The 14,424-nt window shown below is 46.8% G+C and overlaps 2 protein-coding genes across 6 annotated transcripts in view; one reads left to right on the plus strand and one right to left on the minus strand.

Annotated features, from left to right (window-relative positions):
• The window catches only part of DOCK4 (dedicator of cytokinesis 4), a 530,859-nt gene extending 519,500 nt beyond the window's left edge, over positions 1–11,359 (minus strand). For all 3 annotated transcript variants that reach the window (XM_062177670.1, XM_062177599.1, XM_062177537.1), the window contains exon 1: positions 11,040–11,359. In XM_062177670.1, coding sequence (XP_062033654.1) covers positions 11,040–11,076 — 37 coding nt within the window. In that variant the 5' untranslated portion in view covers positions 11,077–11,359. The remainder of the gene's footprint in view (positions 1–11,039) is intronic.
• A 288-nt stretch (positions 11,360–11,647) lies between these two features.
• Positions 11,648–14,424, plus strand: part of ZNF277 (zinc finger protein 277) — a 150,849-nt gene continuing 148,072 nt past the window's right edge. For 2 of the 3 annotated variants that reach the window (XM_062177919.1, XM_062178002.1), the window contains exon 1: positions 11,648–11,763. In XM_062177919.1, the coding sequence (XP_062033903.1) occupies positions 11,673–11,763 (91 nt within the window). In that variant the 5' untranslated portion in view covers positions 11,648–11,672. The remainder of the gene's footprint in view (positions 11,764–14,424) is intronic. The other variant, XM_062178040.1, reaches the window with a different exon arrangement.

Raw genomic sequence — 14,424 nt, forward strand, 5'->3', positions numbered from 1 at the left:
TCTTCCACAGGGATGCAAATATGATGACTGTTGAACCTCTCTGCAGTATTAGAGATAGTGCACAAAGTAAAAGTGTGGGTTCAATCCCACTTGAAGGCCTTCTTTCCGAGGCCAGGTGATGTGCACAGGTCCACACAAAGTTCTCAGCTGTTAAGCCATCATGTAGCAGAAGCTGCAGTGTGGGGGCAATTCAGATGAGGCCATCTCTTTCCATACTGCCCCTTTCTCTGTCATCACTGTAGGGCAAGAAAACCTATAATATCCTGTAAGCTTTGTTGCTGCAGTATTTTAAGGGCACCCACGAAACCACTTTTCTCCTGAAGACCACAGACCACTTCTCAAAGATGAAATGGCATCTCTGCAGACTCTGGTCCACCCACTTGCTTTCCTGTCATAATTGTTCCTATAGGCAGTCATCTTTCAATGAAAGTGAAAAAGACAAGGTGGAAAGGGAAGAAGCATAGTTGTCTCAGGCTTGTGAAGGACTCACTCCAGGTTGAAGGTAGGGACCAGTCTCTGAGATAATGACAGACAGTGGGCAAGGGCCACTGGGTAGCCCAGCCATCTCTCCAAACATTAAGGCCATTCCACCTTATAACAGATAGCAAAGAAATATTCATTTTCTTTATTTCGCACAGCTTTATTATAGATCACAAATAAAAATTGGTCATATTAATAGTGCAGAATGTGAAGTTTTGATAAGCATATATATTACAAAATGATTACCACAATCACACCAAGGATCCTATCACCCCACATGGTTATCTCCCCCCTCTATGGTGAGAACACAGAATATGTAGTCTCTTAGCAAATTTCAAGTATATGACAACACTGTTATTAACCATCATTACTATGCTATACCACAAGCTGGTTTTCTTAATCCAGTCCCACCTGCCTTAGAAAAAGTTCTTCCAAATTTTGGCAATAGACTTTTTGTCATATTGAATGTTTACTATTATTAGTGTTTGCCTCTTTCTGTGCATTTATTGATTTTTCAGTGTTTATAAGAAAATAGATTAGGTAAGAGTGTCTAATGCCATTGTAAGCTGGACTTCCTTACTTCAGTAGCATATTATAAGAATTATAAATTTGGGGCCAGCACTGTGGCGTTAGTGGACTAAGCCTCCACCTGTAGCTCCAGCATGCCATATAGGAACTGGTTGTACCTCAGCTGCTCCTCTTCTGATGTAGCTCTCTGTTATAGCCTGGGAAAGCAGTGGAAGATGGCCCAAGTGCTTGGGCCCCTGCAACTATGTGGGAGACCTTAAAGCAGCTCCTGGTTCCTGGTTTCAGATCAGCCCAGCTCCTGCCTTGTGACCATTTGGGGAGTGAACCAGGGGATATCTCTGTCTCTCCCTATCTCTGTAATTCTACCTCTCAAGTAAATAAATAAATCTTAAAAAAAAAAAGAATTATATATTTGTACCATATATTGTGGCACAGCAGATTAAGCTGCCACCTGGATGCCTATATCCCATGAGTGTGCTTGGGTTCATGTCTCGACTCCTCCTCAGCTTCCTCCTAATGCACACCCTACAGGCAGCAGACGATGGCTTAAGTACATGGACCCCCACCATCTATGTGGGAGACCCAGATGCATTTCCTGGCTCCTGACTTTGGCTTCACCCAGCCCTGGCTGTTGCAGGCATCAGAGGAATGAACCAGTGGATGGAACATTCTCTCTCTCTCTCACTCTCGACCGCTCTCTCCCAGTAATTCAGCCTTTGTAGTTAAAAAAAATTTTTTAAAAGTTTTTACAATTATGAATTTCACTTTGTGGTTCCTGAGAAGTATTATATATTTATCACAAAAAGAAGGGCCAAAAGTACAAATCTATTACTTTAGCTATTTGAGCATTTTCCCATTTTTGGATATGTGTATGTATATATATGTTACTTGAGAGATGTATAAATCTTGTTCATTCACATATCATGTGTACATCCTGTTTTTGAACATGCTTCAAGGGAAATCTCACAAACATGCATGATTGGGCTTGAAGGATTTGGGAGAAACCAGTCATAGAAATAGAAATAACATACTTTAGTCAGCCGATACACTAGTGGGAAGCAAGAAAAGACCATGAAATTTAATATCAGCTCTACACAGAGTTAAGATTTCTTAGAGTCCTCTGTACTCACATTAACAAAATGCTTCAAGATGACTGTCCACTGGGAATCTGAGATCTGCTACTATACAATTTACAGTGGACAGGCAAACTACACAATCAAAATCAAAACAATACACAAGGTCTCATCCAGGTCTAACACTTCAGTCTTCACAGACAAACCAAATCTAATCACACTCTTTGGCCTAGCACTTCTCTCCTTTGGCTCTAGTCCTACTTCCTACTAGATATCACCAGCTGAATGTTTTGCAGCATCTCAAAATCAATATGGACAAACAAAACCCTTCATTTTATACCTTAAACCTGTCCTGGCTAGGAAAAAAAAAAAAAAAGACTCTTTTGTTGAATGTTCCTGTATTCATCCAGTTGTCCAAGCCAGAAACCGAGAAGATATCTGCTATGGGTTGCATGTTTGTGTCCCCTACAAAGTTCAGATATTAAAAAGAAACCCCAATCTTCAATGTATGGTATTTGGAGATGGGTACTTTATGAAGTAATCAGTTCATGAGGGTGGAACCATCATGATGAGATTAGTGCCCTTGTAAGAAAACATAGGAGGGGCTGGTGCTATGGTAGGTATGGTAAAGCCGCTGCCTGCAGTGCCAGCATCCGATATGAGCACCGGTTTGAAACCCAGCTGATCCACTTCTGATCCAGCTTTCTGCTATGGCCTGGGAAAGCAGCAGAATATGGCCCAAGTAAGTCCTTTGGCCCCTGTGTAGGATACCCAGAAGAAGCTTCTGGCTCCTGGCTTCTGATAAGCGCAGCTCCTGCCATTGGGGAATGAACCAGCAGATGGAAGACCTTTCTCTCTCTCTCTCTCTCTCTCTCTCTCTGCCTTTGCTTCTCTGTAACTCGGCCTTTCAAATAAATAAATAAATATTTTTTTAAAAAGAAGAAGATGATGACACAGGAAAGAGCTTGCTTCCTCTCCCCATTTTCCTACATGCAATGTGAGGACACAGCAAGAAGGCATCCATCTGCAAACCATCAAGAGAGCCCTTACAGAGAACTGAATCATTGGCATCTTGATCCTGGACTTCCTAGCCTCCAGGACTGTGAGGAATGAAATTCTGGTATTTAAGCCTCAAAGCCTATAACCTATTATTTTTTAATAGGCTGAGCACCCTCCTTTCTCTGACTCCTCACATCTGATTACCCATCCTTGTCACTTCCACATCCTACAGACACAGCTCTAAGGTCCATCCACATTGCTCCACGCCAGGGATTACTAACCTGATCAGGTACTGTCATTCTATCTCAACCACCACCACAGCTTCTCTTCACCCATTTTTATGCCACTCTCTTCCTTCATCAGCAAACAAATGTGTTGAAAGTTTCATGCTGCTCAGATTTCCAAACAAAAAGAATATTTTTAAAGATTTACCAATAATCTCCACATCCAAACAAAAGAATTATCCTCATCTGTGCATTAACTGTATCTTCTCTATGGGTCACACATTTTATGCCATTCCAATCATAGCCCACATTTACTTTCTTTGGTCACTTAACACTAGATACCTGGGATATGTTTTTAAATTGTATAATTTATAAAACTATCTCATATCATGATCACATGATACTCTGATGTAAGAAGACACTCATGGAGGCAGCATTATGGCACAGCAGGTTAAGTCACTGTATGCAATGCCAACATCCCATTTGGACACTGGTTAGAGTATCAACTGCTCCACTTCCAATCCAGCTCCCTGCTAAAACGCCTAAATAAGCAGCAGAGGATGGCCCAAGTCCTTGGGTGCCTGTACCCTGCTGGGAGACCCAGATGAAGCTCCTGGTTCCCTGCTAATATCATGACAAGAACATGATAGAAACCCAGTAAAGTCTTAGTTCCTATTCTGCCAGTATCACATATGTGAAATTCAGAGTAGTATTTTTCAAACTGTGAGTCAAGACACTCTACTACTAAGTCATTAGGTGTATTTAGTGAGCAGCATATATTTTTAAAAAATTTATTTATTTGAAAGGCAGATTTACAGAGAGGGATGGAGGGAGCGAGGGAGGGAGGGAGAGGGAGAGAGAGAGGGAGATATAGAGTCAGAGACTCTAGAGTCAGAGAGATCTTCCATCCACTGGTTCATTCCCCAAGTGGGCATAACCACTGGAGCTGGGCTGATCCAAAGCCAGGAGACAGAAGATTCTTCTGGGTCTCTCACATGTGTGCAGTGGCCCAAGGATATGGGACATCTTCCACTGCTTTCCCAGGTGAAGCAGCTGGGACTTGAAACGGTGCCTATATGGGGTGCCAGTGCTGCAGGTGGCGGCTTTACCCACTATGCCACAGCACCAGTTGCAGTGAGCAGCACTTTTTTAATAAAAAAAAAAGAAAAGGAAGAAATATGGGTACCATTTCAATCATATTTGTGTGGCAAGGTACTAGAGGGCATTTGTACATATAGAGTGGGCACTACAAAAGTTCCCCAGGAGGTACCAGCATTGTGGCACAGCTGTGCCTGGGAAAGCAATGGAAGATGGCCCAAGAGCTTGGGATTCTGTCACATACATGTGAGACCTGAATGGGGTTTCTGGTTCCTGGCTTTAGCCTGGCCCAGGCCTGGCTGTTGTAGCCATTTGAGGAATGGAACCAACAGATGGAAGATCTCCCCACTACCACCACACCACCCCCCACCTTGATGTCTCTCTCTCTCTCTCACTCACTCTTTCCAATAAATAAATCTTCTTTAAAAAAAAAAAAGTTCCGGGGTTGGCGCCGTGGCTCACTTGGTTAATCCTCCACCTGCAGCGCCAGCATCCCATATGGGTGCCGGGTTCTAGTCCCAGTTGCTCCTCTTCCAGTCCAGCTCTCTGCTGTGGCCCGGGAGGGCAGTGAAGGATGGCCCAAGTGCTTAGGCCCCTGCACCCTCATGGGAGACCAGGAAAAAGCACCTGGCTCCTGGTTTCGGATCGGTGCAGCGCCGGCCGTAGCAGCCATTTGGGGAGTGAACCAGCAGAAGGAAGACCTTTCTCTCTGACTCTCTCTTTCACTGTCTATAACTCTACCTGTCAAATTAAAAAATAAATAAATAAATAAATAAGTTCCAAGAAAATGGAATTAAAAGATAATAGGGGGCAAGCACTGTGGCATAGGGGGTAAAGCTGCTTCCTGTAGTGCCAGCATCCCATATAGGCGCTGGTTCTAGTCCTGGCTGCTCCTCTTCCTATCCAGCTCCCTGCTGTGGCCTGGGAAAACAGTGCAAGATGGTCCAAGTCCTTGGGCCCCTGCACCCACATGCTAGACCTAGAAGCTCCTGGCTCCTGGCTTCAGATCTGCCCAGTTCCAACTGTTGCGGCCATTTGGGGAGTGAACCAACGGATAGAATATCTCTCTCTTTATGCCTCTGCCTCTGCCTCTCTTTAACTCTGCCTTTCAAATAAATAAACAAATCTTAAAAAAAGATAATACACATTTTTCATGAACTTTTTAAAGTACTCTCATATACAAGGGTACAAAATTGAATGTGTTTTTTATTAGGGATGATAGTGAATTAAGACTAAAAACTACTGAAAAGTAGTCAACTGATCTGTATAAAATTGTTTTCTCATCTCTTAAATGAAAATTCTCAGTCCTCTTCAAAAGGTAGATTCAAATAAAATAATGTCACAACACTTAATAGTGTTAGCTATAACATGTTACAGTAACATGTTATAGTTAACAGCATTTGGGCTGGATTTTCTTGGAGTTTATCTGCATATTTGCTCATAACATAAAATCACTTTGCTAAACAATTAAGAAATGGTGTAGTTAGTTAAATTCTAGGCTAGTTGGAACTCTTATATCCTTACAAAATAATGCTGTCTCTTTAACAGTATTATTTGATACACCATTTTCCCATTATTTGATACACCCATTTTTCCAGGATGCACCTGTTGCATCCAGGACAAGACACATACTCACACCCCAACCCGATGGTATATCTGGTTGGGGTACCACTCCTTTCCTTAAAAAAAACAGGTGGAAGGCAGGAGAGAGAGCTCTTTCTGTCCCACACCTCACCTAGAGGAACTACTCCCGATTGCAACCTTCCTACCACAGACTGGTCTCAGACAGACTTTCTCCCACACTCTTTCCCAATTACAGGTACTATTTCTGGGCAATTCTTTGGCCTACTCATGTTTGTTATTTCTCAGAATGAGGCAGCCCACACTCAGGCATGAATGTGCATTTATTGCCTCCCTATCAAATAAACTCTGTTCCTATTTGCACAAGATGCCAGTCTCTACTTGTATTTCTACCTCTGTGGGAGGCAAAGAACCTGGATTTAAAAATTGATATGGTCATTGCCCACATCACTTAGACATAGTGCACCAAAGATAATTCTGAAAGTGTTGTCTCCTTTAGGTAGAGTAGAGCTCCAGGCAGGGAAACCTGTTTCTTCAAAAATTGTTAATTTCCTTTGTGATACCAACCATAATGCCCCCTGGGGACCAAAGGGAAAAAAAATAGACTAGCAAGGAAAGGCAGCATCTCTATGTTCCTGTGATTAGGAAATGGCAGTCAGGAGAATGACCAAAAGAGGGACACATTTTCAAAAGCTATTCCCAGAGGAGGCTAGATCAACAGCCATCCTGCCATCAGCACAGCCCACCCATGGCACTTTACTTGGAGATACAAATCACTCCTGTTTTCTTTCCATTTACAGCTGAGAAGCCCATGTTAGGCTTTAAATTTCACCAAAAAAAATCACAAGCTGTGCATCATTACATAGTCCTACATGTTACTTACATAGACCGGATCTTACAATAGGGAACCGTTAGCTAGGAAACTGAAAAAAACTAAAAGTAAAGGCACACACCCTCCAAACTCCCTCCTGTAAGTTCAAAGGGAAATATATTCAAAAGACCCTCAGTATCAGAGAGGAAGTATTTCTTCCCTTAAACTAGAAGAGGACTTAAAAAGGAATGTGATCCCTGGTCTGATGAGTTCAACAAGCAATTCACCATACAGAAACCGGAGACAGGAATATTTATGAGTACTCACTGATACTGGTACTAGTTTATTTTTAGTTTTGTATATATTTTCATTTTATTTGAAAGACAGATGGACACAGAGAAACAGACAGATAGGACAAAGTGTGTGCATGATGGGTCACTCTCCAAATGGCCACAAACAGGAAGGGTTGGACTAAGTAAAAAACCAGGAGCCTGTAACTCCATCCAGATCTCTCAAGGAAGTGGAAGGGATCCCAGTACTTGAGCCATCAACTGCTGTCTCCCAGCATATACATTAGCAGGAAGCTAGATTAGAAGAGGAGCAGCCAGGACTTGAACCAAGCACTCTTGATAGGGGATGTGAGCTTCCCAAGTGGCAACTTAAACCACTATACCAAACATCATTCCTCATAGTTTGTAATCAAAATGATTCTTGTGATCTTCAGATTAGCTTGTTCTGAGTTTTGCTTCTTTTAAAAATTTTTGGCTGGATTTTTTTTCCTGCTCATGCTCTCTGGCCAGATGCAAAAGGCATCTGGTTAGGTAGGAGGAGGGCAGCCTGCAGCTCTGGATGGAAGACTGGCTCACCTGGGAATGTCACGCATAAATGCTGGTTCCACAAAGGAGCACAGAAACATTATCTGCAAAGAGTCTTAACTTTCTGTAAATAACGCCCATCACAAAAAGCAAAGGGAGGGGCTGACAGATGAGGGCATGCAAGAGGCAGAGAGGGATCGTGAGGAAATCTGTGAGTGGGTGATCAAGAATGCTTTAGTCACTGCCCAGGAGCTGCTGCTGGAGAGAGAATCAAACGGACTGTGTAAGTGAGCAACCAGCACCTCAGTTCTGGCAGTCCGCCAAGTAGCTTTTGCTTACCTCTGATCTTGGTTTAAACTCATGGGGGGCATAGCACAACCAAAGTGTCCCTCTCATGGCAGTCATCTCTATACAAGGGAGACTTTTTCTAAGGAAAGAATGCATTTGGTGGGAAGAACTCTACAGAATTAGTACTGGGCAGGACTTTACGTAGCGCTTGGGCACAAGGCTGGGACCCAGAAAGATGCAGTGACTGAAGTGTGGTCACACAGTGGGCAGCAGACACTAGACCAGGAGCAGGAGCTCACGACAATCTCCTAAAATCAAATACACCTGTCTCTGCCCTTCCTAACATGGTTTTAAAAAGACGAAGTTCTCTATCCCTTGGGGCTGTATTTTGACCACTTACCTCTGCCTAGAATCAGAGAACACTTAGGTACCTGACTGTGTTCCTGCACTGTGTTAAGGTCATTCATCAATTCCAAGGAGGAGACAATGCCCAGGCATAGGGTTGGAAAAGGAATCTCCATGATTAATTGCACATTGGCTGATACATGTTACCAGGGGTATAAAACTTTAGTAATTTCCTCCATGTGCACAGTATGTTGTTTGAATTGTAATCATAAATATATAAAGACATAATTATCTCATACAAAAAAGATGGCATATAAGGTATCACTGCAGAAATTCCCCATTTACACTGAAACATCAGGTATTCCAAGTTACAAAGATGGATTTATTTCAGAGAATGAAGCACTTGAACTACTATTACAACTGATTTCAGCCAAACAAGTATGGTCATAAAATATCTTTTAATTAGTAACTCTAAGAATGATACGAGAAAACACATACCCTACTGAAAGTTTAAAAAAAAAGACTTGCAGTAATAAGCAGCTACAAAGAGTGCTCTCCGTAGTGAGAAATCCAGTCTCTGTAAGTATCCTAGCAAAATTTTCACCACACACACACACACACACACACACACCAGATGGATTCCAGAAAACAGCTAAGCATTCCACAAGCCAAATGCTCAAAAATTAATAGTGCAAGATGATTAACATTCTCGTGTGTGCAATATTGCCTATGTGGGCAGAAGACCCCTCTCTACTCTTGCCTCTCCTGTGACTCAACCTCTTCTTCCTAAATGTCTGCACCCCCTTCTAGCTCCCCCTACTCTGCAATCAAATCACAGCTACCCCAGAGGTGTCTGCTGCAACCCAAAACACTTGACTGATAATATCCGGTTTGCCATTCCAGGAAATCCCAGAGTGGTTTTTAAGCCTCTGCCCACAGCTTGTAAAGAAAGGCGAGAGAAAAACTAATCGATAGCAGCACCCCAGCTGTGACCTGGTATATAAAGAAATCAAGAAAATAAACCCCATCCATAATCTGTATAATTTAACACCGGGGAAAAAAAGCAACATCTGGGATCCACTCCAAGTGGGACGGTGTTGTCTGGATGGGTCTGCCTCTCCAGCACTGAGTGCTAAGGCGGCTGCGAGGCAGTGCCCTGGACTCTTCCCCAGGTCAGCAAAGGCAACTTCTTTTTTTTAGCAAAGGTTAATCGACACCTCCACCATCCCCCCCCCCCCCCCCCCCCCAGTAAAAAAGATGAGTGAGGAGCAGGAAAACAACCACCATCAGCATCAACTCCTCGCCAGCAGAGCAACTGGCAAAGGCTCCCCTTACACTGTGAGTAGAAGCGAAAGCTGGAAACCTTTCCCGAAGGTGGGTCCAGGACAAACTATTGTCTTCCTGAGCAGTCCCAATCCAGAACAGAAGCTAGTGTAAAAACCGGGAATGACTGTTTATAATCAATACAGTCATTTCTGTGGATTCCAAAGTCCCAGCTCTGGGCAAAGTTGGGGGTGTGTGGGGAGGTGGAGAAAAAAATACCCTGTGATTACGACTCCCTGGAAAGGCTGTCCAGATTTGTTAAATTGCAGTAAAACGAATTTAGAACATAAGCAGATACCTTACACTTGATCTAAATCACCAGATCTGTCCCCAAGAAAAACAAGTGCGCCAGCCGGCAGGACAGGGCATTATAGGAAATAAAGATTGTTAGTGAGATCCCTAATGCTCTCTGTGTTTCTCTGGTAGACCTTCTGGGAGGTTATAATTGCATTTGGCCGCTGCAGGTTTGTCAGAGAGCCTGTCTTAATAGTCTCAACCCTAAAAGGAGTTAACTGTCAAAGGGCGACAGGGCTGAAAAGAAACGACAAAAACGGGAACTGTAATCCGCCTGCAAAGGGAGGAGGGAGGGAAAGGGAGACTCCCGTATTCATCAGTCAACATTAATGTCCTTTGTTGTTCACCTTTGCACGGAACACCCAGCGCTACCCTGCTCCTCTTCCTCCCAGCGCCTGAGTCCGGCAGTCCCTCCCCCAGAGCGGCTCCCCGGCCCGAAGCCCCAGCTTTCCCATCCCCTCCTCATTATCACTCCACCGCCGTCCTCCACCCCCACCCCGGCAGCCAGGGCGCCCAGAAGTAGCAGGCACCGCTGACAGACCCGCTCCCTCCTCCCACCCGACCCGGGAGCGCCGCGGCGCCCAGGGTGAAATTCACCAGCCCCGGCCCCAGCCCCACAGCGCGCACGGCCGGCAGACCCGGGATGGGCGCGAGCCACCAGGCTCCACCCGGGCTCCGGCAGACGGGGCGGCTCTCGGGGGAGCTGGGGCACATTCCGCTCGGGCCGGGGATGTGGACGCCGGCCGGCGGGGAGACGGCTCGCGCCTCCGCACCGCTCTGGGGGTGCTGTCGCCGCGCCACCGTTGCCGCCTCCCTCTCCACCGGGGGGACTCGCTGCAGCCCACGGCCATCTCCGGGAGAGAAAGGGAAGGGAGGAGATGTGTGCCGCTCGCCTCCTCTCCCAACTTGACACGTTCGCGCCCGTCGCCACTCCAAACTCCGCAGACACAGCCCCGCGCTCCGGGAGCCGGTGCGGGGCGCGCCGAGCGGGCGGCGGGGGCGAGAGCCCGGCGCGCGCCCCCTTTCCCCGGGTCGGCTCGGCAGTGCCCCGGACCCGCCTCCCGTGACCAGGATTCGGCATTTCCAGGCGGGCCGAGCGAGAGGGGCGCGGGGCCGAGGACAAGAAATGCGCACCCGCTCTAGCCAGGGCGGAATAAAAGTTCGCCCCGCGGAGACTCACCCACGCCGTATTTCTCGTGCTCCGTAGGTATCCACATGGCTACCGGGGGCTCCGGGGTCTTCAGGCTTTGTAATCCCCGCGCCCCTTCTCCCGATCACAACAATGCACAGCTCCTGAGGAGCGGCTGCAGCGCCGGAGCCCCGCGGCTCCGAGCGGGCTGTGGACGCTGGGCAGGTTCTGCGCTGGAGGCTCCCGAAGCCGGCGTTGACACCGCGCCGCACAGGCTGCGCCGCCCGCCGCTCTCCCGGCAGCGGCAGCTCACAGTCCTCCAACGCGCTCCCGGGGACCCGGCGGCGCAGTCATTGTTCTGATTCACTGAACTAAGCGAACACGCCGGGGCACTCTCCGGCGAACCCCCGCCCGTCAGCGCCTCGTCCGGCCCTCCCTGCCCAGGGCCCCCGCGGCACGCTGGGAATTGTAGTTCCTGTCCCGGAGAGAGGCGTGGCGGCAGCGGCTACGGGGCGGGGACCAGGCTTCCGATCGTCACATCCTATTGGCTTAGAGAGTGACGGCGCGGCCTAGGCGGGGAGGAAACAGCCCGTCGACGCGGAGTTCTCCTCCAGTCGCGTTTCTATTGGTGGCGGCCTAGGCCCGCCCCGCCCCGCGGCCCTCCCCTTTCCTTTCCGCCGGGCAATGGCTGCAGCGAAGGCCTTGGGGGCTGCTGCCCGACTGGAGGAAGACTGTGGTGGGACCCGCGGTGGAGTTGGGAGTGGTGGTAATGCAGGTGAGTACGGTGCCCCTGAGATGCAGGTGACTTCTTCCTTTCTCCACGACCCGACGTGCGGCTGATTAAGGTCAGACTCTGGGCACCCTTCAGCTCTGAGGCCCCCTGGGCGCGAGGGGTCCCGGGCGGGGTCCAGCGGCGTGGGGTGGGGCCGGGGGCGGCTTCTTGGTAGGGGCTGTCCCGGGAGGGCTGAGAAAATGGGGTGGAAGACCCTTGCCTGCAGCCGGGGAGGCTCGCTGGGCATTTGTCTTCAGCTTTGGGAGCTCCCGGCTTTGCGCTCGCTGCTGATTGGGTGTGGGTCGGGTCGAGTTCCCTGTGTGCGATTAGAAGGCTGGGGTTAGCGGCTCTTTTTCCTCGCCAGGACGCTGCCCTCGCCTCTGCTTGGCTTGGCCACAGAGACGTGTTTGGTTTGGTGGGCGGATTTCCAGCGGCAGATCGACCCGCTGGCTGGCTGGAGCCGCCTCTGAAGGCAAAGTACGCGCGCGGCTCGGCCTCCGGGTCTCCGGCGCTGGGGGGAAGAGACAGAAAATACAACTGGAGAGAGAAAGGGGTGGTTGGCACTCGTGGCTTCGGAGAACGTTTAAAGAGGGTTGTGAACATCATTCCGGCTGCTGTGGCTCCGCCTGACTTTGACGTTGCCCTCTGATGTGCTGTAGGGGTCAAAACACAAACTTCCGAAACGGCAAAGGACGTTGTCTTTAGGGCGGGCCGCTCCATTCCTCGTCCTAACCCCGTCCCGCTGTTTGACTTAGCACCGCAAGTTATCTTTCTCTGGTGAACAGCAGATCTGGGACTTGAATCCGGTTCCCGGTACAGTCCTCCTGGAGGGTTTGGGGTTGGCTGGTTTTGGTTTCTGTTTGTTTTCACGGTTAAACTGGCATTAATCCTAAGCCTGCAGCCTCAACAGCACGGAGATGAGGTGTTTTCTTACACTTCCCCCATCAGTGGAACTCAACTATACCCCTACCAAATTCCCGAGTTAAATACTGAGTTATGCTCATTTCCGAACTGGTTTGTTTTGGGGCTGGCCATGTATTCTACTCTTGTCTGATGGTAACAGACTATTAAGATTTTGCAGATTCTCAAAGTCCCAGAGGAGACTTTAAGATAGAAAGATGAAAATTTTGGTGAATTTATCTCACAGATTAACTCATTAAAAAAAAAGAAAACCGGATATTCCCTTTAAAAATGTAGAACATTTAAAAATCATTAGTTACCTTAAAGTTATCATAGTTTTCATTATAAACATTTCACACCATTTAGAAATATATAAAATTAAAAATTTAAAAAAAAAGATTCCTTACCTCACAGTCCCACTTCCAAACTAATAAATGGAGTTTTGTGAGTATTCTGATTTTGTTTTAATAAAAGAGATAATACTGTGTAAACTCAAAGATGTACAAGCCTCATATTTCTCTCAATAATCTATTATAGATACTCTTCTTTAAACAGTGCATTTGATTGTTCATATTTTAAGGACTGTACACATCATGTTCCCTAATGTGGATGTGCCATCCTCCAACCATTCCTCTATTATATGGCCTTAGCTTTTCCATAATGTTGTTATAAACAACTCTATATACAATATACATATATCCTTGCCTAATGATTGTGTTACTTGAGAAATCACAGAGTCCAAGTTTATGCACTTTTAATTTTTTTTTTTTTTTTTTAATTTTTGACAGGCAGAGTGGACAGTGAGAGAGAGACAGAGAGAAAGGTCTTCCTTTTGCTGTTGGTTCACCCTCCAATGGCCGCCGCGGTAGCGCGCTGCGGCCGGCGCACCGCGCTGTTCCGATGGCAGGAGCCAGGTGCTTCTCCTGGTCTCCCATGGGGTGCAGGGCCCAAGCGCTTGGGCCATCCTCCACTGCACTCCCTGGCCACAGCAGAGAGCTGGCCTGGAAGAGGGGCAACCGGGACAGGATCGGTGCCCCGACCGGGACTAGAACCCATTGTGCCGGCGCCGCAAGGCGGAGGATTAGCCTATTGAGCCACGGCGCCGGCCGCACTTTTAAAATTTTGATAGGTGCAAAATTTTCCTGGGTGTTTAGCTCATATTCCCACCAGCAATGAGGAACTCATTAATCTAGGACCAATGTTTAAATGATTATTGAATTAAATAATTGATAGGTTCCAGTTTGTTTTCAACAACGGTATTATGTGGTAGTAAATTGGCACTATTTGTAACATTAAAAAAAAATTCCTCTCCCTGGCTTAGAGCTGCCCAGTATTCTCATTGATGGGTAACTGTCAATGGGAGAGCTTTATTGGTTATCATTCTTAGAAAGTTGACATTAAACGTTTTCCTTAATGATCTATGTATCATTTTGTGACTTTATCCAGATTCCTTTAAACCCAGCAAAGTATGATACAAAATTTAGGTGGAAATAACTATATTAAAAGTCTATCCATACTTTAAGGTGTCAGTATGCATTGTTTAATTTATTGGGACAGAGGGGACTAGTGAGTCTTTGAGAAATCCTTGCAGTTCTACAAGTTCTGTGCTAGAATGAGTCACTGGGTGGTGTGCAAGTAGGTACAATACGTTCACTCGGATCTCTGTGTGGTCACACTTCCTACAACTCCATCTCTCCCCAGGACAATGCTGAGTAGCTGGATATCAGATCAGGTGCTTTCCATACACATGAACAGTAGCTAGGA

The sequence above is a fragment of the Lepus europaeus genome, chromosome 1, assembly GCF_033115175.1.
Source record: "Lepus europaeus isolate LE1 chromosome 1, mLepTim1.pri, whole genome shotgun sequence".
NCBI lineage: Eukaryota > Metazoa > Chordata > Mammalia > Lagomorpha > Leporidae > Lepus > Lepus europaeus.